Source organism: Sorex fumeus, unplaced genomic scaffold (genome assembly GCF_029834395.1).
Source record: "Sorex fumeus unplaced genomic scaffold, SorFum_2.1 ptg000003l, whole genome shotgun sequence".
Lineage (NCBI taxonomy): Eukaryota > Metazoa > Chordata > Mammalia > Eulipotyphla > Soricidae > Sorex > Sorex fumeus.
The window spans coordinates 20,701,862-20,727,129 of record NW_026606060.1 but is presented as its reverse complement, the minus strand read 5'-3'; the positions used below and the strand labels follow the sequence as shown (position 1 = coordinate 20,727,129).

The 25,268-nt window shown below is 45.3% G+C and overlaps 1 pseudogene and 1 gene segment (V, D, J or C); both read left to right on the top strand.

Moving 5' to 3' along the window:
• The first annotated feature begins 4,537 nt into the window (after window positions 1-4,537).
• Window positions 4,538-17,514, top strand: LOC130028419 (immunoglobulin kappa variable 1D-33-like; annotated as a pseudogene).
• A 2,640-nt stretch (window positions 17,515-20,154) lies between these two features.
• Window positions 20,155-23,191, top strand: LOC130028410 (immunoglobulin kappa variable 1-27-like). The segment is given in 3 exon segments: window positions 20,155-20,254; window positions 22,682-22,759; window positions 22,872-23,191. Coding segments are annotated over 3 exon segments (498 nt in total).
• Window positions 23,192-25,268: the final 2,077 nt, after the last annotated feature.

The window sequence follows — 25,268 nt, the reverse complement described above, 5'->3', positions numbered from 1 at the left end:
AATAATATTTGTGACATATCCTGGCATCACAGTTCCTAGAACTTGCCTACTTCAGCCTGTCTTCTCAACTCACCTCTTATCGGAGGTAACCTGAACTCTGGTCACCTCCAATATGATAATAGAAATTGGAAATGTTCAATCACGAAGAGAACTGAGTATTAAAAGCAGGTAAAAGGGATATACATGATAACATTTGATTAGCTGTGTTGCAAACCATAATGCCTAAAAGGAAAGAGATAGAGTGGAGAGACTGAGAGAGAGAAAAGTGCCTGTCATAGAAGCAGAGTGGTGTCGGAGGTGGGGAAGAGAAAATAAAAAGAGGGAAAAATATGTCTGATCACAAGTTAGTCATTTCTCCTCAACTAACTAACCATTCTATTAGGAATATGAATACTTTGGTTTTTTTCACGTTGTTGTGTGAAACTTCCCCTTTAGGAAAGAGCCCAAGGTCCAGATATTCTTGTGGGTAAAAATTTTGATCTGAGAATATATAACTAGGCACACAAAAATATACCCAAACAGTGTAAGTGTAACTGAAAATGATAGATTAAACTGTTTAGTGTCTTTTAATAGTAGAGGGCACCAAAGGCAAAGGAAAGAGAGAGAGGGAGAGGGAGAGAGAGAGACAGAGAGAGAATCCAGAATTTATGCTTGAAGGTTGCTGCTGATTGACTCTGAGACAGTCCAGCTTCTACTCTTCATTGAATGAGGAGGTACTCACTCACTGTCCTTAATGTCTCTGTCAAACAATGGCTCACATGTTGGGGCCCAGGTTGCAATGGCATTGCGTTGGATACTGGGCCTCCTGTGAGGTCCCTGGGAATTACCCGGTCCGTACTGTATCTTGCACAGTCCTTGTATGTGTATTTATTTATAGCTTGTGTGTCTCTTTGTTTCATTCTCAGCGACTGACACTGATGGACTGAGGTTAAAGGTGACAAATGATTGGCTTCATCAAGGTACATCTTTGCATACATCAGTTTGGTGACGAATATTATAATATTTGTTCCAAAGACTTGGGGAAAGTCTTTTTAAATTCCAGTAGCTCAGAGATCATTAAGTTGCTATATAACAAACAAGGGCCACGAGACAGCAGACAAACCCCATGCGTGACAAGATAGACCCTGAATCCTAGAAACCCTGAGACAATAACAGGTCCATTGTCAGCAGGGACAAGGCTGTGGTGGCAAAGTGTGAAAGCTGTTAGTCTGAGTTGTAGCCAGATTTTCGCCCTTTCCTTCTGTGGGGATAGAATTCCTGTCCTGCCTCTCTGCTGTGGACTTTTGATCCTCAATCCAATGCACACAATTTGACTTAAGTTCCTCTGTGATATTTCGAGCTAGAGTCACTTAAGGTAAAATGAGCTCACAGAAGGGGGAATAGATGGGAGTTTAGGGACACCAGGGAAAACCGCGCTGAAGCTCCCTCCAAGTCCCAACAGGAATAAATTCCAAGAGAGGCTTGTGAGGACAAGGGGAGAGAGGGGCTCCTGCTGACAGGAGGGTCTCACAGGAAGTGACCCTGAGGAACCTTGACCTTCACTCTCCAGACTCCCAAAGTGTGAGAATCCTGTGTGTGTGGTGTGAGCCCCCAGCCTGTGTGTTCCTGTGAGGGAGCCTGAACTGATGCTTCACACCTGGCACCCTCTGAGCAGGGTTGGCTTCAGGGACAACAAGAGAAGGTGGCCCTGTGGCAATTTCCCTCCATTTTTTTCTTCTCTTCTGACTGCTGAGGAGAACTCAGAAATCATTTTCATTTTGTCAGGCAACACCTTGTTGATGAAACTTCTGGCTATTTAGTTTCCACCAGAAATCCATCAAACCGAATAAACTATAACCTTGATAGTAATGTTTTGGATATCTTTATGTTACCCCACTCAGATGCCCTGAGGTACACAATGCGGCCCACCTCCATTTCCCCCTTGCTGTTCTAGGGGAAGGTCAGTGTCCCCTATATGAGTGTTCAGGGCACCAGAGACTGAAGCTAGCTCTGAAGCTTCTGCTCAGCCCATTCCCCCCGAGGCTCTGCAGGTTGGTTACAGCTGCTCTGTCCCCTTCTCACCATCAGAGAGGGTTTTAGAGTTTAATAATCACACATTTGCTGCCACAGGAGCTCAGACAACCTCTGTGTGCTAAACCCCCATCTGCTGCTCATGTGGTGGAATGCGCAGTCTTAGGGCCTCTTGTGACAACAGGATTGTGTGAACACCCTGGAGTCTCATCCTCCTTCTCCCCCAACCCTTCCTCTGGCCCTCAAAACCACCCCAGGGAAACTCCTCTGGAGCCGACAGTGCAGGCAAAGGTGTGTGTCTGATCTGAGCTGCTCTCCTGAGTACACACACTGAGTACACCTGCCTTAACTCTCCTCTGGTGTCCTTTGAAACTGAGGTCTCTTTCTCTCTCATCCTGCCATTAGCAACCCTTATTCTGCCCTGTCTCAGTGAATCCCTGTGCAGAATTGTTCTTTGGTAAGTGAACTGATGAGAATCATAGAGGAGGAGTTGGTTAGAATTTTGTTCATGGGGCCACTGGTGGTCCAGTGAGAGCAGAACCCTAGCAGGATTAAAAACCAATGGTGGATTGAGGTGTGTGTGTATTGGGGCTGGGGGAGACCTCTCCTGTCTGAGTCAGATGTGATGCCTCAAACAACTGTGGAGGGTCCTGTCAGGGTCTCTGAAAGAACATGAGGCCCCCTGTGGTGCCTCTGTCTGACAGAAGCATCGGAGGAGGCTCCAGTCACAGGCTGATCAGGGAGGAAACCCATCTCCACTAAAATCCATGATCACTGTAGGGCTCCCCTGGCACCTTCTGTGTTACCTTCCATAGATCGCAGACCCTGCCCAAGACTCTGGATTCCTCAGAATCAGAAAGCTGCACTCTGGGCCAGCAGTTCATGGAGGAGAGTCCTTAGATATCAATAAACTGGATGTGGATTGTCCATGGGCCTTTCAATTTTTTGTTGGTTTGCATTCCCAGAAGCATTCTATTGAAAGAAGAAACAGTGATTGAATGGGGTGAGGTGGTGGGGCTGGTAATTCATCACTAGAGACTATACTGACTCATCTCACGCAGCACTCTACCCTCACCAGCTCATAGGCCTCTGTTAGAGCCTAGATCCCAGGTTTGGCACTGCCTTATGCCCACTTTGATGCCCAACTTAAGACCTGTGAGTCATTTCTCTTTGGGGTTATAGCCTAACCTTACTTGAATCTCAATGCCTTGCACCTTGGGTTGCTGAGAGCTTCCAAAGTTAGAAGAGATGTTTGGAAAAAGTACAGTCTGTAGGGTGTTTGCCTCACATGTGGCTAACCCAGATTCAGTCCTTGGCATCCCATAGGGCACCCCAGGCCCCCATCACTGAGCCTTGTTAGGAGTGATTCCAGAGTATAGTGCCAGGAGTAAGCCCAGGGAGCTGCAATGTGTAGTAAGTAAAGTAAAGTAAAGTAAAGTAAAGGCCCTCCCGTTGATCATCGATTTGCTCGAGCGGGCCCAGTAACATCTCCATTGGATACTTTGTTGTTACTGTGTTTGGCATATTGAATACATCACGGGGAGCTTGCCAGGCTCTGCCATGCGGGCGAGATACTCTCGGTAGCTTGCCAGGCTCTCCGAGAGGGGCGGAGGAATGGAACTTGGGTTGGCCATGTTGGCTACGTGCAAGGCAAACGCCCTACCACTGTGCTATCGCAATGTGTGGTACAAAAACAAAAACAAACAAAAAGAAGAAAAAGAGATGTGTGATGTAGGATGTGTGCTGAAGGAGCACAGTGGATTCAAGGGAATTCAGTGGAGGATACTCATTTCATCTATCCCTTCTGGACTCATTTCCATCTGGGCAGCTCAGAAGAGAATCTTTCAGGGAAAGGGGGACTGAAAAACATGGAAGACTGTTCAAAGAGAAAAGAGTGAATGTCGGCGGTTCTGGGAAGGCAGGGAGCTTTTCTAAATGTGTAGAACAAACCCCACAATCTGAGGCTGAGGTTGAAGTGGTGAGACTGTCTCTCAGGAATGAAATTGGACACAGACTGTTAACCACGGCCACACAGGTTTTCTGCTGCTAACATATATTTCCGGTTGGTAATGATGACATCTCTAAAACCAATAATACCAGGATATCAGTGCTAAGTGGAAGATTGAATATCCTGAATTTGATCCAAAGATGTGAAATTGAAAGAGTCTACAATTCCTGAGAAGGTCTGCGTGGCTGTAGTCTGACAGTGCCTGTCCATGGGCAAAGAGAGCAAGAGGCCTTGTACTGATTCTCAGGAGACCAGAGGACCCACCCTTCTGTGTTCACACTGGGGCCCTCCTGGGGTCAAGGGAGGAACATGTTCTCTGTGGGCAAAGAACTGCTTCCCCACAGGGACCTGCACCCCCCTAACTTCCCTGCACCTGGGCTGGTCCCCACACACACCCTCCCCCCTCTGCTTGCCTACCATGCCCAGCCCTCTCTCATTTGCAAGTCCTCAGATTTCATGCCTGGACACTCAATAATAGTCTGTGTCGCCCTGCAGGGTCAGTGTCTGTCACACCCAGAGTGGACATGAGGGCCCCTGTGCAGTTCCTCAGCTTCCTGCTGCTCTGGCTCCCGGGTAAGGAGGGGCATGAGGGTTTACATAAATTTGAACTGACTGGCTCTTCAGGGAAATTTTATAACCTATGATTAATGATAATGATGTCCACTTATATATTTTTTATCTCAGGTGCCAGGTGTGATATCCAGATGAGCCAGCCTCCATCCGTGCCTGCATCTCTGGGAGACAAAGTCACCATCACCTGCAAGGCCAGTCAGGGCATTAGCAATTATTTAAACTGGTATCAACAGAAACCAGGGAAAGCTCCCAGGCTCATGATCTATAGGGCAACCTACTTAGGACAAGATGTCCCTCCCCGGTTCAGTGGCAGTGGATCTGGGACAGATTTCACTCTCACCATCAGCAGCTTCAAGCCTGAAGATGCTGCCACTTATTACTGTCTACAGTATGATAAGCTCCCTCCCACAGTGATACATGTCAGAACATAAACCCCCAGAGATCAGCTCTGTAAGGCTGGGATGTTCCTCCCAGAGCCTCCGCAGCTGAAGGTGTGTCAAATGCAGCCAGGCTGTGCAATGCTGGACAGTTCTGTTACATGCTGAAAAAATATCTTTAGTCTCCATTATTCTCCTTCTCATTCCAGCAGCACAGACATGAGGTCCCAGGAGGGAAATTAGATGAGAGTATAAAGAGTCCCTGAAAATACCCTCTGTCCCCCCCCAGGCTCCACACAGGAGAGGCCATTGTCTGACTGAAACAGATTTGCTGATTAAATTTATAGAGATTATTTTCCAGAAGCAATCGGTGACGGTGTCATTCAGAGTTTCTATATGCTGACCTGGGCACTCTAGATAACCTAGAATCCATGTTTTAATAGATATTTTAAATAATCACATATATTTCCACGCCACTTGTGAGGACACGTGAGCAGCTTCATAGCCTCACACTGAGGGAGGCTCACAGGATGCATCCTCCCCTGCCATGATGTCCTGTCTGATGTGGGATCATAGGCTGACTCCCCAGAGGTTCCTTGCTCAAATAGAATCTGTGGGTCTGACTGGGTCCCGATAATTTCAGAAGAGGCACGAATTTGGGTTGAGAAGTCGACATCAGGAGTCAGGAGCCCTCTGCTCCCTGACATTTTGCCATGCACACCTGTCATTTTTTCCTACTTCCTTAATATCTTTCTGAAATTACATCCATGTCATGTGAGGATAAAAGAAACTCGCACTTAACTCCTGGTGGCACACAACCCTCCTGCATTCCTGCCCTTTGTTAGTCGTTACTTGCCAACTAGTTGACCAGTTTATTTAGAAGGAAAGTCGTTTTTGTTCTTACTGACTGGATATTTATTGTAATATCTATTTCAAATACTTATCGAAAGTCTCAAATAGGATCACTGACACAAGCACTGAAATCATATCAGCTGCTGTATCAGAAAACAGCCACTATTTGGGAGACAGAGCCCAGAACTGGCAAGGCAGAGCCTGGATCTTAGAAGTGTTGGGAGAACAACCGAGGTTAGGGTCCAGTGGTCAATAGAGGCAGCGGATCCTGTAGGTGTGAGGGTAAATGTATAAAAGTAGCTCTCACATAGGCAGGGTGGGATGGGGGGATGGCGGGTGGGAAGGATGCTGGGACTCGCAGTGGTGAAGGATGGGCGCTGGTGGAGGGATGGGTGCTTGATCACTGTATGACTGAAACCCAAGCATAGAAATTTGTAAGTCTATAACTATACATCATGGTGTTTCACTAAAAAAATAAATTAATAAAGGGAAAAAAGTAGCTCTTCAAGGCTGGTTTTACACAAATGATCATGTTCTCTGCAATGTGAGCACAAGTGCAGTACAAGCTGTTCTGCTGTAAACGTTTGTAGGGGCGCCCATAGTCTCCACATCTCCAACTGACATCATGACTAAATTTCACTTTGACAATTAGTAGATACAGACATAGACCATTGCTGAATGTGAAATGAGGTCCCCGGAGGGGAATTAGATGAGAGTATACAGAGACAAGGAAGACACCCTCTGTCCCCAGAGGCACCACACAGGAGAGGCCTGTGAGGACAAGGGGAAGGAGAGGCTCCTGCTGACAGGAGGAGGGTCTCACCAGAAGTGACCCCGAGGGACCTAGACCTTTCCTCTCTGGCCTCTTAGAGTGAGAAAATCCCGTGTGTGTGGTGAGAGCCTCCAGCCTGTGTGTTCCTGTGAGGAAGCCTGAACTGAGGCTTCACACCCAGCACCCTCTGAGCAGGATCAGTATCAGGGGCACCTCAGGCCATGGGGGCTTCACTGTTCTCCCCACTTCACTCCTCACTGCTCCTACTGCAGAGGAAGAAGAATCAGGATTCTCATTCTTGGTTAATTGGGTGAGAGTCCTACATTGCTCATAGGTGATTCCTCCTGCGAGCAAAGACATTGTGTCCAGCAGACAGCAGGGTCTCCCACAGTTCAATGTCAGATACCAGGGAAGGTGAGGCAGGAAGGAGCAGGAGACTAGTTTCTGTTTTATGAGGGAAAAACAGGCAAACATTTCTCCTATTTTTATCTTATCAACGTTATAAAGCCTTGTCAGTAAGAGGGGGTTATATTTTCTCTCTCAAACTCGTTGTATGTAAACGTAATGAATTCAATTCCCTAGGTCCAGGAGAAGGCAACTTCTAGTATTTGATTCTAACAATATGAAACATATGTTAACTTGATACCAACAGAAAGCAAAGAATTGTTGACTCCCATGACTGTTAAAATCTGAGACTTTGAATATCTGAGCAGAGAATTATCTCATACTGGACATGTGGGAGATAGTGATGCAACACAGCCAGAACTTTCCTAAGGATGATGTGGACACTTTTCATGGGAATAAAGTATCTAGAAGTCTATTGGTAGTAAAAGATAAAGGGACGAATGCCCAGTTTTTCCATATGAAAACTGAAAAGATATTCCCTGTTAAAGTCTCTAACTTATGAGCAACCCCCAAAGCTATTCGTTGTTTTATATTTAGAAAAGTAAAAACAAAGTTAGCTTGCTCAAATGAGAGGCACCCCTTTTTAAGCATGTTTTGACACCCATGTATCCATCCGTGTATTTGCATGTTGTCCCAGGGGAGGATCTATAGTTAAGTCTGATTAACTCTGACTTGCTCTCATTCACCAGGATTCCTCAGCTTAACTTTTCAAAGTGAGTTTCCTTGCTCAGGTCGTTGGCTACTAATACTCTGGTCCCAGATAAGGACACAGAGGACATGATAAATAGAAACAGCTCAGGAGGGGAGTGTGGGGTCTCCTTGCGGGTCTTTCTCTCTGTGTGTTGGTGGGGTAAGTGACGTAAGTCAGAAACATTCTGGAAAGAACAAAGGTTTTTGCTCTGGAGAGATGTGACGAGAAAGTAGAGAAGATACAGTGGATTAAAGGTTACTTTCTCATTTCTAAACATCTTGTTCATTCCCATGAACAGGTTTGATGTATAAGTATAAAGCATTAAAGAAATGGCAGTGAGGAAAGGGAGTATCGTGGGGAAAAATCAGAAAACAATGAAGTTGATCATATGTGAAGGAATCTTGCACTATTTTCATTTCTTTTTGTAATTAGGATCCAGAGGTGATGTTGTGCTGACCCAGTCTCCACTGTCCCTCTCCATAATTCCTGGAGAACCAGGCTCCATCTCCTGCAGTCTAGCCAGAACCTCATACATAGTAATGAAATCACCTACCTGGGTTGATTCTATGAGAAATCAGGAAAATTGACAAAGGGCCTAATGTACAGAGTTTCTGATGCTCAGATGCCCCAGACAGGTTCAGTGGCAGTGGGTCGGGGAGAGATTTTACTCTTCAGATTAGCAGGGTGGAACCTGAGGGCACTAGAGTTTCCAAATACATTCACCTTTTGAGTTTCCATCCATAGTCATAAAGCCCTGAACACCAACTCCCAACATGGCCAGGGCCAGATGTCCACACTTGTTCTTTGATGGTGAGGAGACAGCAGAATCTGTGAGTCAGTAAGAGGAAGGAATTGGGGGCCTTCAAGGACAAGGCTTAAGATGTTGGCTCTGGACCATGAGAGCCCATGCTCTACTGCAGACATTCCACAGTGGGGCCGGGGCAGAGGCACAGGTCTGGCAGAGCAGCAGGTATGTCGGGGACTGTGTACTATGAATGACCTGTTGTAGTGAACTGACAGCTGATGGGAAGCCATCCTCCGTGCCTTACCCACATTTGTACGGGAAATGTTACTACCTAACTATCAGGCAAGTGACACAGTTTTTCCAAGAAGATCCTAAACTATAACGGAACTACTGCACTATGTACATTTGTGTAGTGAACTGCTTCAAATGTGGTTGAAGAGATAGCAAAGTGTTTGCCTGGCATGTGGTTGACCTTGCTGGAACCCTGCAACCCAAGTTGTTCCCGTCCAGAAGTGAGACCTAAGTCAGGAATAAGCCTAAGCACTGGAGGTTGTAGGCCCCAAACCAACAAACAAATAAAAGTCCTTCACAGCTCCAAGATCCTACTCGTCCCTTCCCCAGTCCTTCACACCTCCTCCACCTGCACCTCCAGGGCTTCTCTGTGTCCATGATGGAGACTCCAGTGTGTCATCTCTGACTCCCTGTCCTAAACTCACAGGCCGCAGTTTATCCTGATCACACATGGGCCCTAGTACGTCCAGAGTTCTGGGCTCTGCTTTCTCTCATTTCTGCCCAGTCCACCCTAATTCTGACTCCTAGCCACAGATTCCTGGGCAGGACCCTCTTGGTGAGTGGTGTCATGGAAAGCAGAATGCTGAGTGGGAGCTTCTCTGACACTTGCTCATGGGGCAGACACAGTCCTGCAATAGGTGAATTCTTGTAGCAGGAGGCACAACGTGGCAGGCAGTGACCCTTTTTCACTGTGGTCCCATAGGAAACTCACAATGAACTGAGGATGATTGTATCCTGAGACCAGGCTGACCCTGAGTTCCCTGGGCTCCTCCTTTCAGACAAGTCACCTGGTGGACACTCTTCCTCTAGAGATAACCCATGTCCTCTATGTCCTGCCCAGTACCTGCTGAGTGTCAGGGTTCCAGAGCCCCCATCTCACTCTGAGCCCAGATCTGTGCTCCATTGTCTCACAGAGGCCCTTGTGTGGGGACCTTCCTTTCATGCAGCTGGACTGGATGTTGGAGGGGCAGAGGCTGAGCACATTGCTGGTTTTATGCCTTCATAAAATGTTTAAAATACAAAATAATTTATTATCACAATTATCAATTTCATGTTTAGTCATATTAATCCCCTCTGACTTCCAAAGATACATCCAATGAATGGCTGATAAATGTGTAGGAACAAGTTTTCATCTGCAAAAACAAAGGGCACTCTCTCAGTCCTCTCAAAACAGGCAGCACAACTCACTGCAAAGACTAGAGGGTGGGACATAGTTTATATTTGTCTCACTGTGTTTTCTCTCCATCTCTGTAGTACAGAGGCAATATGGCATATCCCCATGGAAGCCTATAGTACTTTTCTTCATGGTTCCAAGAGAGGGTCTCTGTCCCACCTAGGAACCAGCACACCTTAGGGCAGGCTACAATTACCCACCACGTGACTTGCCATGTGGATCACTGACACTTGAGAGAATGACATAGGCATGGTGCAGAGTCTATGATTAACAATTGGCAGCTTGGTTGTCCCAGTGCTTTTTATTTCTTCTTAAAAACACAATGTTAGCTGGAAATAGTATGCAACAAAGTTGTATAGAGTATAGTAGAAGACATGGCTGCATTGAAGACATGCTTAAATAGTCTAAAATTATACTGAGCTCAAATGTAAAACCACCCCTGGGTTGCACTAATCATGTTTCAAATCTCTCCTATACAATCATTTGTAGAGACATTCACACATTGTTTAGGATGGAACACAGCCTCATAACCAAAATCACCTAGGACTAGGCATGGAACTGTGCCATGAAAAATGTGTTTCCCATAAATGAGGCCTTGGGGTTGAACCATAACACACCACGAAGCATTTTGGGTCAAAGATGGTTGAATAATTCCCCTGGCTTTTTAATGGAGTCATAGAAACACTCTCTTGGTATTGAGTCATGTCATTGAGGCCTCCTTAGTGTTGCAGCCACTGTGGTTCTCAGAGCTGGTCTGGTTATCCTGGAAGTAGGAATGAGGCTGGATTAACCACTCTAGAGTGGAACTGGGAGCCCTCTGCTTTCTGTCAACCCACCCAAATGCATGCCATTATCCTTACAGGCTCCTCCTCACTTCCTCCTAATTTCTCCCTATTCCAAAATAACACCTCTGACATGTCATGGGAACCTAGTACCTAGGACTTACCTAGGTGTGACTGACATCTCTTCTGAACTCCTGGTCACCTTTTTGTCATTTATCTTCAGCTATTTGACCAGTTTACTAAGGTTATTAATCACTTTATATTCCCCATATATCTTGGCGGGAAAACTTTGCCTTAGCAAAAACCTCATGGTGAGATAGTCACCCTTTACAACAGCTTAGGTCTTACATTGTATAATTGGTCACAGAAAAATGCATCCAGGGGGTATGGTGCTGATAGAATCTCACCAGAAGTGACCCTGAGGGACCTTGACCAGGGCAGAAAAGAAAGCACAGAGGTTGAGCTTTATATCTCCAATCCACCCATATGATCTCATGAACCACAGATTCTTCTGGTGTCAATGGGGAATTCCTGGGATATAACCTGGATGACCTTGGTAGATACAAGCATTGAGGGATGGGATGAGCTGCCATGGTGGTCCCCAGAACCCTATGCCACAAAAGTTGCAGATCCTCATCTCTTACACAGAAAGAGTTGGCTCAGCTGGCCAAGAATTGCCAGGAGAGACCAGAACCCAAAGCTACGGGCACAATTTCTGTACCGCACCAAGCCACACAGAAATCAAATAATCAAAAAAATGGCAGAATTTCTTCCCTGACTATGATTGGTTTACATTCCAATTTGGTGTTCTCTCTGGGTTGGGTTACAATGAGTGCAGACACACGGCTCTCTCAGCATCCCAGGGAAAGTGCTCAGGATCACAGGAACTGACACTGGGCACTAACCCCCCAGCCTCTGTTCCTCTTCTAAGGCATCTGTAATCTTGGATCTCTTATAGCAACATGACAAGCTCTGAAACCACACTCTTTCTTCTACAAGTCCCTTCTCCTATCCAAACACAGCCCTACCACAAATATTCTGCCTCCCTCATGCAGCTAAAGTGTGTGGATTCTATTTCTCTTGTTTGGAAATCACAGCTAGATCATCCAGTGTCACACAGGCTATAGTGCCTGCAGAGTTTGGGACCCAGGTTTCTCTTACCCTCTGTCCACTGATGAACCTAGTTCTGATTCATCTCCATGAATCCCTGACAGGGTATTTTTGGTAAGTTTGTTAAAAGCAGTACTAAGTCAGTAGGGATTGGTTTTAAGCTCTCAAAGGAAGGCAGATAGGACCCACTGAAAGTAGGATCCTGCTGCATGAAGAGCAATGGTAGCAGGGTGGGGAGGTCTCTCCTGCTAAGTCAGGTGTGAGGCACAAAATGGGTCTGGAGGGTCCTGTCCTGGACCCTGCAGAATGGGGTCCTTGGGAGCTGCTCCAGTCTGACAGAAGAACTCGGGGAGCCCCAGTCACAGGCTGATCACTGGAGAGGAACCCGTCTTCTCTAGACTACAGGATCACTGCAGGGCTCCCATGAAATCTGCCACTTCCTGGGGAATATTCCAGCCCCTCCACAGGATACTCAGTACTCTGGCATGTGTATGTCCTGCTGGGCTAGTGGTTCCTGGAGGTCTGGTTTGGTCTGTCGGGTGCTGAATTCAGTAATGGGGACACCATAGGACTGTGCAGGGAGAGCTGGGTTTGCAGTTCCATGGACAGCCTCTAGAATGAAATAACAGTGATGTTGATGGGGTGGGAGGAGGATGGCATCCTTAGGAACCCGGATGCTGATTCCCACGGCGTGGATCTTTGCCTGAGCTAGAGTGACAGTTCTCTTCGTTAGTTCTATGTTCACCAACTCTGACTCCATCACTGTCTATGGCACCCTGAACCCCATAGAGGAGTTTGTCTAGTGTCTGTGAATCCCAATCACTGTGAGGACATTCTCATCTGCCGTCCAGAAGTGTTATCACCTCAACCTTGTCAAGTCTTTTTAAAAAAATTTTTATAATATTTTTATTAGTGAAACACAATGGGTACAAACTTTCGTGCTTGCGTTTCAGTTACACAATTATCAAGTACCCATCCCTCCACCAGTGCCCAATCTTCACCACCAATGATCCCAGTATCCCTCCCACAACCCCCATCCCATCCCCCCACCCCACCCCAACTATATGACAGGGCATTCCCTGTTGCTCTTGCTCTCCTTTTGGGTGTTGTAGATTGCAATAGAGGTATTAAGTTTCCATAGTTCACTTTTAGCCCGCATCCCCTATCCTGAGCGGACCCCCCTAGCACCCTTTATTCGGTGGTCCCTTCTCTATCTGAGCTGCCTTTTCCCCTAGCATGCGAGGCCAGCTTTTAGCTGTGGAGTAATCCTCCTGGTACTTATCTCTACTGTTCTTGGGTGTTAGTCTCCCATTCTGTTACCCTCTATTCTACAAATGAGTGCAATCTTTCTATGTCTGTCCCTCCCTTTCTGACTCACTTCACTCAACATGATACCTTCCATGTTGAACCACCTATATGAAATTACATGACTTCATCTTTTCTAACTGCTGCATAGTATTACATTGTGTAGATGTACCAAAGTTTCCTTAATTAGTTATCCGTTCTCGGGCACTCGGGTTTTTTCATATTTTGGCTATTGTAAACGGTGCTGCAATGAACATATAAGTGCAGATGTCAATTCTACTATACCTTTTCGCATTTCTGGGATATATTCCCAGAAGTGGTATTGCTGGGTCAAATGGGAGCTCAGTTTCTAATTTTGTTTAATTTGGTTCTCCGTGTCTGTGCATAATTAACTTCTATCTTCAGTGCATCGTGGTCTGAAAAGAGAGCTGATACAATTGCTCACTCCAGCCTGAGTCCACAGTTCCCTAACAAATTGGGTAGTGGGGATTAACGCCCATGCTGAGAAGACCAAGTGGACATCAGGTGTATCTTGATGGCCATCACATTTGGCCGGTAGGACTCGAGGTCCATGGCTTGCTGGGACATCATCCTAGACTATTTTCAGTCCTAGTATTCCCAGATGGTCCTTGTGTGGTTTATCTGGAGAAAGTGATCATCTCTCTTCTCTCTGCCTCATATATGCAATCCCTGGGTGTCCACCTACTTCAGTTTGTACCATTCTTTACCTTACTGACAATTGAATGGTACGATTATGTTGTCATTATGTAGTAAATTAAATTGTAAGAAAATTATAATTGTATCTGACAGGTTTTTATAAGTGGGAATTAGCACTTTGAAGTCTGAACCACATAGTATAAACACAAATTTGCTAAACTGAAAATCCTTCCAAATTTTCTGAATCAGAAACTATAGGTTAGGTCCATAAATCCATAATTCACTAAACCATCCAAGTTTTGTTGGTATGTACTCATACTTGAGTTAGTATAAGGTAATTTTTATTGTTATCACTATTATATTATCACTATTATATTTTGACTTCAGATAGTGGCTGGACTGTTAATTCCTTGAAAATATTTGTTGCTTGTGTATATACATAATTAACTATTAAGATTCCTTTTCATGAAAGTTTCTTATTTTTCAAAACATCCCTTTCTTGGTTTATCCTGCTCAACACGCATAGAACTTCTGATTTTGTTGCCCATGTTGGGAGAAAGAAAAAATAATTAAAGAACAAACATTAGGGTTTACAATTATGAAAAGATGCAAGAGTTAAAATAATTTTTCTCTCTACCCTTCTACCTTTTTGAATGACACCACCTGTAATTAAATATTAAGAGCAATTAGAACAGAAATTCAATGACATATATGTTTCCTGTATATACGGGAGGTATTAACCAATACATTTTAGAAAATGGAGTAATTCTGCCCAAGTCATCATTTTGAACATCATCTCCGGAACCAGAGCAGTAGTATAGGTGTTAAGGTGTAGCCTTGCATGCAATCAACCGAGGATGGAACCCAGCACTACCTGGTCGCCTGAGCATAGCTGTGTGTGGCCCTACAGATCTCTGAGTACTGTCCCCAAAGAAGAAATCACGATCACGATCACGACCACCCTGTTGTTCGTCGATTGCCTCGAGCAGGTGCCAGTAACGTCTTCTTCGTCCTAGCCCTGAGATATTTTTTTTAAGTGCCATATTCAAGGCTTTTTCAGGGTTAGGAGAATGAGACCCATCATTGTTACTGGTATTTGGCATATTGGGTATACCACGGGGAGTTTGCCAGACTCTGCCGTGTGGGCATGTTACATTTGGTAGCCTGCCAGTTTGACCGAATTAGGAATGAGATGATAAGAGGTCGTGCAGCCGCGAATGCGGCCGTGCGCTTCCGGGAGCTGAGTGTGATAATCTCTGGATCCTGGCCGTTGTTGGAGTTACACGGCAGTTGGTGGGTGTAACTGTCTAGTTACTGGCAGGTCCAGTCCCAAACTGTACAGGCTTGGAGATCTCAGCCCCGGGTCCCACACACCTGGGTTCCTCTGTCAGTTCTTTTATGCATGAGGCTCATCCAAGTGTGTGGAGAGTGCTCCCAGCATGGCCTTGGCTGGGCCTCGGTGGTCTTTAGCTGTCTTTAGAAGAAATATATCCATTTAAATAGAAAATAATATGGGGCTGACGCAGTAGTACCACAATAAGGCGGTTGTCTTGTGCATAGTCAACCTAGTTTTCATCCCCATCCCCACATAACGGTCCCCTGAAAACCTCCAGAAGTGAGCCCTGAGCACCACTGGGTATAGTCTCCCCTACCTCCCACCTGTTCTCCCCCCACAACACACACATACCAGAAGAAAAGAAAAGAATATGATGGAGGCACTTATGGGGGGTAACTAGACAAAGCACAGTAAACAAGGTTATTGTTATTACACAGATTTAAGGCCTGACCATCCCCATTGATCAGTTTCTAGAGATTCAGAATAATTTTTCCTTCCTGGGGCTGTGAGGGGAGAAGCTTACATATGAAAATTTCCCCTGCAAATCTAAATATCTCAGACATAGGGCTAATTTTCACTTTGCTCAAGTTTTACTGTTTTCTGTAGTCGTTCAACAAAAATAAATTCTGAATAATTAATATGCCAAAGAGATATAGTTTGAGGTGAATAATTGACACCCTGTTAGAGTCTTCAAAATCTAATAATGGGCCTGTAGCACAGAAGTAAGAGTTTTGCCTTGCTTACAGTTGACCCAGATTTGATTCTTTTATTTATTTATTTATTTATTTTTAATTTTTCTTAGTGAAACACCATGAGGTACAGTTGTAGACTTACAAATTTTTCGTGCTTGGGTTTCAGTTATACAATGATCAAGTACCCATCTCTTCACCAGTGCCCATTTTCCACCACCCCATCCCCCCATTCCATCCTGCCTCTGTGGCAGGGCATTCCCTTTTGTTCTCTCTCTCCTTTTGATCACTGTGGTTTGCAAAAGAGGCATTGAGTGGCAATCATGTTTGGTCTATAGTCTACTTTCAGCATGCTTCTCCCATCCTGGGAGGATCCTCCAAACACCCTTTGTTTGGTGCTCCCTTCTCTACCTGAGCTCCCTTTTCCCCTAGCATGTGTGGCTGGCCTCCAAGCCATGGATCAAAGTTTCTGGTACTAATCTTGGCCACTCTTGGGTGTTAGTCTCCTATTTTGTTACTTTATGTTCCCCAGATGAATGCAATCTTTCTATGTCTATCCCTCTATTTCTGACTCATTTCGCTTAACACGATACTTTCCATGTAGTACCGCTTGTATGTAAATTTCATGACTTCATCTTTTCTAACAGCTGCATAGTACTCCATTGTGTAAATCTACCAAAGTTTCTTTAACCAGTCATCTGTTCTCGGGCACTCAGGTTTTTTCCAGATTCTGGCTATTGTAAAGAGTGCTGCAATGAAAAAAAAGTGCATGTGTCACTTCGACTATGCTTTTTTACCTCTCTGGGATACATTCCTGGGAGTGGTATTGCTGGGTCAAATGAGAGCTCAATTTCTAATTTTTTGAGAATCGTCCATACTGTTTTTCAAAAGGGCTTAACCAGTCGGCATTCCCACTAGCAGTGAAGGAGGGTCCCTTTCTTTCCACATCCGCGCCAGCACCAGTTGCTTTTGTTCTTTTGGATGTGGGCCAGCACCAGTTGCTTTTGTTCTTTTGGATGTCTGAGATGATATCTCATTGTTGTTTTGATCTGCGTCTCCCTGATTAATGATTAATGATGTAGAGCATTTTCTCATGTGCCTTTTTGCCATTCGGATTTCTTTGAGAAAGTTTCTGTTCATTTCGTCGCCCCATTTTTTGACCGACTTGGATGTTTTCTTCTTGTGGAGTTCAACCAGTCCTTTGTATATCCTTGATATCAACCCCATATCAGATGTGTATTGGGCGAATATCCTTTCCCATTCTGTAGACTGTCTTTGTATTTTGGTCACTGTTTCTTTGGAGGTGCAGAAGCTTCTTAGTATAAGATAGTCCCTTTAGTCTGTCTCTATTTTCATTTGCTTGGTCAGTGGCATGACATATTTGAAGATACAATTAGCTTCAATGTCATGGAGGGTTTTGCCAACTTTGTCTTCAATGTATCTTAAGGATTCCGGTCTGATTTTGAGGTCTTTAATTCATTTTGATCTTACTTTTTTGTGCATGGTGTTTGGCAGAGATCTGAGCCCATTTTTTTGCATGTAGCTGTCCAGTTTTGCAGCACAATCTCTTAGAGAGGCTTTTCTTGCTTCACTTCACATTTCTTGCTCCCTTGTCAAAGATTAGATGATCGTATGTTTGGGGGGAGATGTCAGTATTTCAATCCTGTTCCATTGGTCTGCAGCATGGCTGCATTTAGACACAACGGCATAGTTAAAGGTTATAATGACCAGAAGTAAAACTACTACCGAGTTGTGCTAGTTGCATTTCAAGTCTCTCTTACACAATAACTTGTAGAGAGATTCTCAAATTGGAAAAGCACAAGCCAAAAATCACTCTAAGAGCAGGCATGTAACTCAGATATAGAAAACGTGTTACCCAAGTCCCAAGTATGAAGCTCTGGATTTAAATTATAACACACCAAGAAAGCATTTTGGGTCAAAAAAGATTGAATTACACCCTGGCTTTCTCATAGAACAGTAGAAACAAACTTTATCAGTCTTGGTCTAGAGCTCAAGGTCGGGAGGGCTCCTCAGTGATGCATCCACTGTGGTTCTCAGAGCTGGTCTGGGTTATCCTGGAGGAGGAATGAGGCTGGATTAACCACACCAGAGAGGAGTCAGGAGCTCTCTGCTCTCTGCCATCCCACCCCCATGTGTTCCATTACCCTTCAATGCTCCTCCTCATCTCCGGAGCCTCCTCCATTTTCCAAAGTAACATCCATCACATCTCTTGGGATCACAGCACCTAGCACTTAACCTACCTGTGATAAACATCTCTCCTCTACCCTGATTAGGTGGTCATCACTTCTCCTCAACTAGTTGGCCTCTTAGGAATATGAACTACTTTGTTCCCTCATGGTCTTGTGGAAGATTTTCTCCTTTTCACAAATACCAAGTTCGTGATAGTCCCTGGGAAAAACAATTTGAGACTTAGAGGCATGATTAGGCACGCAAAACTATAGCCAAGAGAAAAATAAATAGCACTTCACTATAGCACAGTAGCACTGTCCTCCCATTGTTCATCGATTGACTCAAGCGGGCGCCAGTAACGTCTCCATTGAGAGACTTGTTACTGTTTCTGGCATATTGAACATGCCACAGGGAGCTTGCCAGGCTCTGCTGTGCAGGCAGGATACTCTCAGTAGCTTGCCAGGCTCTCTAAGAGGGACAGAGGAATCGAACTCAGGTCGACCTGGTGAAGGGAAATGCCCTACCCGCTGTGCTATTGCTCCATCACAAATGAAAGAGTGCTACAAAAGAAGCATAAATACACCGATAAAAGGCTAAAATAAGATTTTAGGATCTTATAGATGTAGAGGGCATCAGAGGCAAGAACATAATCAGAAAGTGCCCATACTTTGTACTGTAAGGTGCCTGCTGATTGTGAGACACCACAGTCTCTGCTCCTCATGCACCACTGAATGTTGATGTGCTTACCAACTGTCCTAATGTCCCTGTTAACTTAAACACTAGCTTGCCTGTTGGGACCCAGTTTGTAGGGAGCGACATTACATTGAATAAACAGCTTCTTACGAGCTCAGTGGGGCTGCCCAGGCCATTCTAAATCTTGGATAGTTCTTCTATGTGTGTTTGTTGGTCTCACTGTGTGTCTGTTTGTCTCATTCTCTGTGGCTGACTCCAATGCACAGAGATTGAAGTTGACCATTCAATTGGCCTTATGAGGTAGATTTCCACGTAGTCTGGCTGGGTTTACAGTCTCAGTCTCTGTTCCAAAAACTTGGGGAAAGTCTGGCTGAGTCTCCCAAGAGCACAGGGACCACCAGCGCCTGAAGCGTATTAAGTTGCTGTATCACACAGAGGTCACCAGATGGCAGACTGACCCCAGAAGTGACAAGAGAATCCCTAGATCTTAGAGTCACAGGCCTGTGGTCAGCAGTGGCAGGGACTCTTGGTGTGGTGGAAAAGTATGAAGCCTTCAGAATCTGAGTTGGAGCGATATTTTCACCCTTTTCTGCTTTGGAGAGAGAAGTCCTGTCCTGCCTGTCTTCTATGAACTGCTATGATGCCCCAACCAGTTTCACAATGGGAGACAGAGCTGTAGTGTCACTTAAGATACAATGATGTAACAGGAGGGCACAGGTGGGAGTATAGAGACACCAGGGATCCACTCTGTGTCCACACACCCAGTAGAGTCTGTGGGGACAAAGGGAGTGAGGGGCTCCTGCTGACAGGAGGAGGGTCTCAGGGGAAGTAATGCTGTAAAACCATGACCTTCTTCTCCAGCCTCCCAGAGTGTGAGAATACCGGGTGTGTGATGTGATCCCGCAGCCTGTGAGTTCCTGGGAGGGAGCAAGACCTGACGCTTTATACCCAGGCACCCTCTGGGCAGGGTCAGCCTCATTAGGACATCATGGAAGTGGTGGAGGACTTTGCCATTCTCTTTATCTCACCCCATTGTGCTCTAATTTCTGAGGGAAAAGGCCTCTAGATTTAATTATAGCTTAAAGTGTAAAAGTCCAATATTGCCTTAGAAATAAAGCTGTTGGCTTTTTTGTTTTCTGACCAGAAAATGCATCAGACTGAATGAATTAATTTCCAGGTGTTAATGTATGGGTTGTCCTGTTCTTTTGTCCACTAAGATGTCACTGTGTGGCGCTTCTCCAGCTTCCCTGGCTGTTTCTAGGAGAGGGTCCCTCACCTGCAGGGCCACAGTGTGAGGAGCATCTCATCCTGAGATCAGCCTAAGCCAGGGCTGCAGAGAAGGTACATGGATTGAGGGTTATGCCTTCAATCCATCCAAATGATCCCTGGAAGCTCAATTTCCCCGAGTATGGGAGCATTCGTGGAGGTCTCTAGTACCACCTGACTCACCTTGGTAGACAGGCATGCGGGGTTGCCTGGATGTCATTGGCGCAAATGGCCTCAAGCATGTCCAAGAGCTCAACTCTTAGCATTGAACTGTTTGGCTCAAATGCCCAAAAATTGCCTAGAGTGTCCAACACCCACCCCCAGCCTGGTCAGGAGCTTCTGCACCATCACAGACACAAAGACAAAATCAATATTTGTTGTTATGCTACTTTTCAGTACAGTCTACCCTGCTTCTCTGTCAGGATTGGGACAATGAGTATAGACACACGGCTCTCTCACCATCCCCAAAAAATTGATCCAGGGTCACAGACACCCCTCTTTGAACATTTATCTCCCACCCTCGGAACCTTTTCTGAAGTGTCTGTGGACTTGGTTTCCCCAATAGCAACATGACAGGGTGGCAGCTCTAATATATCACTCTCTTCTCCTCCCAATGCCTTCCAAACAAAGCCCCACCCTATCTGCTCTGACTCCCTGATGGACCGAGAATATGTGGGTTCTCGGAACCTCTGTTTTGGATTCACCGACCGCAGGTCATCCTGCATCACACAGGCTGTTGTGCCTGCAGAGTTACAGCCCAGGATTCTCCTACTTGCTGCCATTGCTGACCCCAAGTTCTGACCTGTCTCCATGAATCCGTGACAGGTTCTTTGCTGCTAAGTGCAGTGCAGGGAGCAGTTCATAATACAGGGATTGGTTAAAAAGTTCCTCAGTGGTGCAAGAAGATTCATTTGGACCAAGATACTGCTACAGGAAAAGCAATGGTGGCAGGGTGGGGAGATCTCTCCAGCTAAGTCAGGTGTGAGGCAGTAAATGGCCCTGGAGGGTCCTTTCCTGGGCCCTGCAGAAGTGGAGCCCCGGAGCTGTTCCTGTTTGACAGAAGAACTCGGGGAGTCCCCAGTCACTGACTGATCACTGGAGAGGAAACTGTCTTCTCTAGACTCCATAATCACTGCCGGGCTCCCCTCGGACCTGCCTCTTTCTGGGGAATATTCCAGACCCTACCCAGGATACTCAGTACTTCAGCATGTGTATGTTCTTCTGGGCTAGTGGTTCAGTAGATTCTGGATTGGTCTGCTGGGTGCTGAATTCAGTGATAGGAAGATCACAGGACTGTGCAGGGAGAGCTGGGTTTGCAGTTCCAGGCACAGTCTCTAGAATGAAAGAACATTGATATTGATGGGGTGGTGGGATGGCACCCTTAGGAACCCGGATGCTGACTCACACAGCCTGGATCTCTGCTCCAGGACAGAGTGATACTTCTCCTTGTGTGGTTCTATCTTCACTCCACACAGACTGTCCACCCTTGTGGCACCCTGCATTCTATGAAGGTGTTTGTCTACTGTCTTGAATCCCATAAAATGTGAGGATATTCTCATTTGCTGTCTGTAATGCTATCATCTCAGTCTTCTTAAGACATTAGGTGGTACATACGGTATCTGAGAGCCTCTGTGTCTCTGGAGCAACACAATTTTTGAGCAAGGGATGTAACTGTGTTGGGACAGAGGAAATTCAATGAGAACTCGATAAAGTTGGGCTGTCTCAACCATCGCATCTGAACACCAGCTCAGGGGAAGAGGATGATAAATGGGAAGAGAGGTTCAAGAAGGTCAAGGAATTTTCAGGTCTGTTTTTTATGAATTAGAGTTGGGAAAGGAACACGTTTTTGAAGATGAAAAGGGAGAAATCTAACCCTTCGGCTGAGGTGAAAGTAATGGGATAATATCTCAGGTGAAGAAGTCTGGAGGGATGAACAGGAAAATGGGTTGGCCTTTCTGATATTCTCTATCTTAACAAAAAGTTATGTATCAAGACACAAAAATTTGGTACAGTTTTTTTCACTCATTGCAATTCTGTCTACCAAAAAAAACAATTTCTCACACAAAATAATACCAGAATTGGTGAAGGAGACTGACACCTCAGCAGACATGAGCTGGGCTTCACATGAGAGCCCAGGACCAACATTACCCAGAGTACCTGCAGATAAAAGTCTGAAAGTTCCCCACAGTGCAGCACCACAAGAGCTTTGCATCCATGGACCCCAGCATTGAGCTGCTCATACTGGATGACTGAATTATGTTCAGAGTGACTGTTGAGTTCTCTGAGCACTAAAAGAGAGTCCCCACTCCACAAAAAAAATTAAAAACTTTTAAGCCCTCCCTAAACTCTGTAATATTGGTATTTCAATATATATTAGATCTTTGTCTCAAGTTTATCCACAGCTGTGAATTAAAGGAGGCTGTACAATTCCTGAGAGTGTCTGTGATGGTGTGGTCTGACAGAGCCTGTTCCTGGGGCAGAGACAGCAAGAAGCTATGTCCTGACTCTCAGGAGACTAGGGACCTGTCCTTCTGTGCTCACACTGAGGCCCTCCTGGGTCCTGGAGAGGAGCATGTTCTCTGTGGGCAAAGTTCCGCTTCCCCACAGGGACCTGCGCCCCTGACTTCCCTGCAGCTGAGTTGGTCCCCCCACACCCTCTCTCCCCCTGTCTGCCCAGCATGCCCAGCCCCCTCTCATTTGCAAGTCCTCAGAACTCATGACGGCACACTCCATAATAGTCTGTGTCACCCTGCAGGGTCAGTTTCTGTGACACCCAGAGTGGACCTGAGGGCCCCTGTGCAGCATCTCAGCTTCCTGCTGCTCTGGCTCCCGAGTAAGGAGGGAAACGAGGGTTTACTGGACCTAGTGCTACCCGTGCTTCAGGGAAAATAATTTAAAGTACAATGAATGGTGGTGATAATGTGTGGTTCTGTTTTCAACCCAAGGTTCCTGGTGTGATATCCAGATGACCAAGACTCCATCCGTGTCTGCATCTCTGGAAGAGAAAGTCACCATCACCTGCAAGGCCAGTCAGAATAATTACCGTAATTTAGCCTGGTATCAGCAGAAACCAGGGAAAGCTCCCAGGCTCCTGATCAGTTATGCGACCAATTTAGGGCCAGATGTCCCACCCCGGTTCAGCGGCAGTGGATCTGGGGCAGATTTCACTCTCACCATCAGCAGCCTGAAGTCTGAGGATGCTGCCACTTACTACTGTTATCATTATGGTATTTACCCTTCCACAGTGGTACAGGCCAGAACATAAACCCCCAGAGATCAGCTATGTGAGGCTGGGCTGGCCCAGCTGATAGTTCTTGTGTCTTCCTTGCTGAGAGCATCAAATGCAGTTAAGCCGTGACGTGATGGAAGTTATGGAACTCATCTAGTCTTTGTGACTCTCTCCCTAATGATGTCACTCTAAATCTCTGATTTTTTTATGGAGATAAATTTTCCTAAGGAACGTGGGTGCAGTGTCACTCTGAGTTCTTATGTGAGGGAAATAACACTCTAGAAACTCCACCAATCATTGTTTTAATAGGTTTTTAATGTAATAAACAAACATATTATCACCCCAAAGTGTTGTGATAGGTACACATCTACTACAGCCTTACACCAAGCGCATCCCACAGGGTGCCTGGTCGCCCTGCCTAGGAATCTTCTCCTGTGAGCCAAAGGGAGAAACAGCATGTTGCCAGGGCTCAGCAACTGCAGACTTGGGCAGCTACTTAGATCTGCTCCTGTGACTGTGGAAATCTGGGCCATAGCTGTTGTTGAAAAAAAAAAAACCACATTAGATCTACTGGATCTTGGTGTTTTGTATTCATTACCATTTGAATATGAAGTGAAGTTTAGATTTAGTGTCTGACAATGAAAGTTTTAGAGACATTGAAGGCGAAAGAGAAATCATGGGAAAGAGAAATATTTCATCTCCACAGGTTAGCCCAAAATCTTATTGTCTGTCCCCCACAAGGAATATGCAATTGATCACAGTGACTGAGCTTCCTGCTTCTAAGAATCTTGAAATGCTCAGAATCAATATAAGTTTCTGAAAGTCATAAGTATCTTCAGAATTGCCTTTTCCAAAATAACACCATGACATTTCCTGGCTTCATAGCACCTGGAGAATACCTATGTGTGACTGAGAGCTCTTTTAAACTCTTGGTCACCTGTTTGTCTAGAACTCAAAGTCAGGAGGACTCCTCGGTGGTGATTCCACTTTGCTTCTCGTACCTGGTCTGGTCTATTCTGAAGGGAGGAATTAGACTGCATTAGCCAGGTTAGAATAATCCCCTAGGTAAAATGGTTCTTGTCTTAGATTGTATAATTGGGCATACAATATATACACCCAATGGCAGCATAGGCGTCCCTTGAAATGGAGAAAAACAAACAGTAGAGGGCCTTGAACTGTACAGGGCATCAGAGGCAATAGAATAATCAGAAAATGTCCAGGCTTTGTACTGTAAGGTAACTGCTGATTGTGTCTGTGAGATACCCCAGCCTCTGCTCTTTACATACCCACTGAATGTGGGTGTGCTCACTAACTGTCCTTAATGTCCCTGACAACTGAAACACTGGCTCACCTGCTGGAACCTGGGTGGGGGAGTGACTTTGCATTGAATAAATTGAAAAAGCTTGGACAGTTCTTGTATGTATGTTTGTCTCCTTGTGTGTCTCTTGACTTCTTTTTGTCACGGACCCCCGATGGACAAAGATTGAAGGTGCCAATCCCATTGGCTTTAGTGCGGTAAATTTCCACGTAGTCTAGCTTGGTGACAAACTTTACATTGTGTCTTCCAAATACTTGGGAAAAGTTTCTCTGGATGCCCCTGGATCACAGGGACCATCAGTGCCTGAAACCTATTGAGTTGCTGTATGACACCACTAGAGGGCAGAAAGACATGATAATTGACGAAAGGGGGATGTTGTATCTTAGAAAAACTGAGTAACCGGTCAGCTGTCAGGAGGAATGGGTGTTCTATGGATGTGGTGGAAAAGTTTAAAAGCTGTTAAAGTCTGAGTTTCAACGTTATTTTCACCATTTTCTGCCTTTGGGAGAAGAGTGCTTTTGTCATGTTGGTGAGAAATTTACACTAGAGAAGGGTTGACTGTTGAACCATTCCATGACTAAAACCCAATCATGAAGAATTTTGTAATTGTGTATCTCATGGTGATTCAATAAATAAATAAACAAATAAAAGTCACAGAAGTTCTGTCCTGTTTGTATTCTGTGGACTTTCCTGATCCCCTATTTATTGCTCATAATTGGAGATAGATCTGTAGAGTCACTTACGTAAAATGAGGTCACACAGAGGGATTAGGTGGAAGTGTAGAGTCAATAGGAA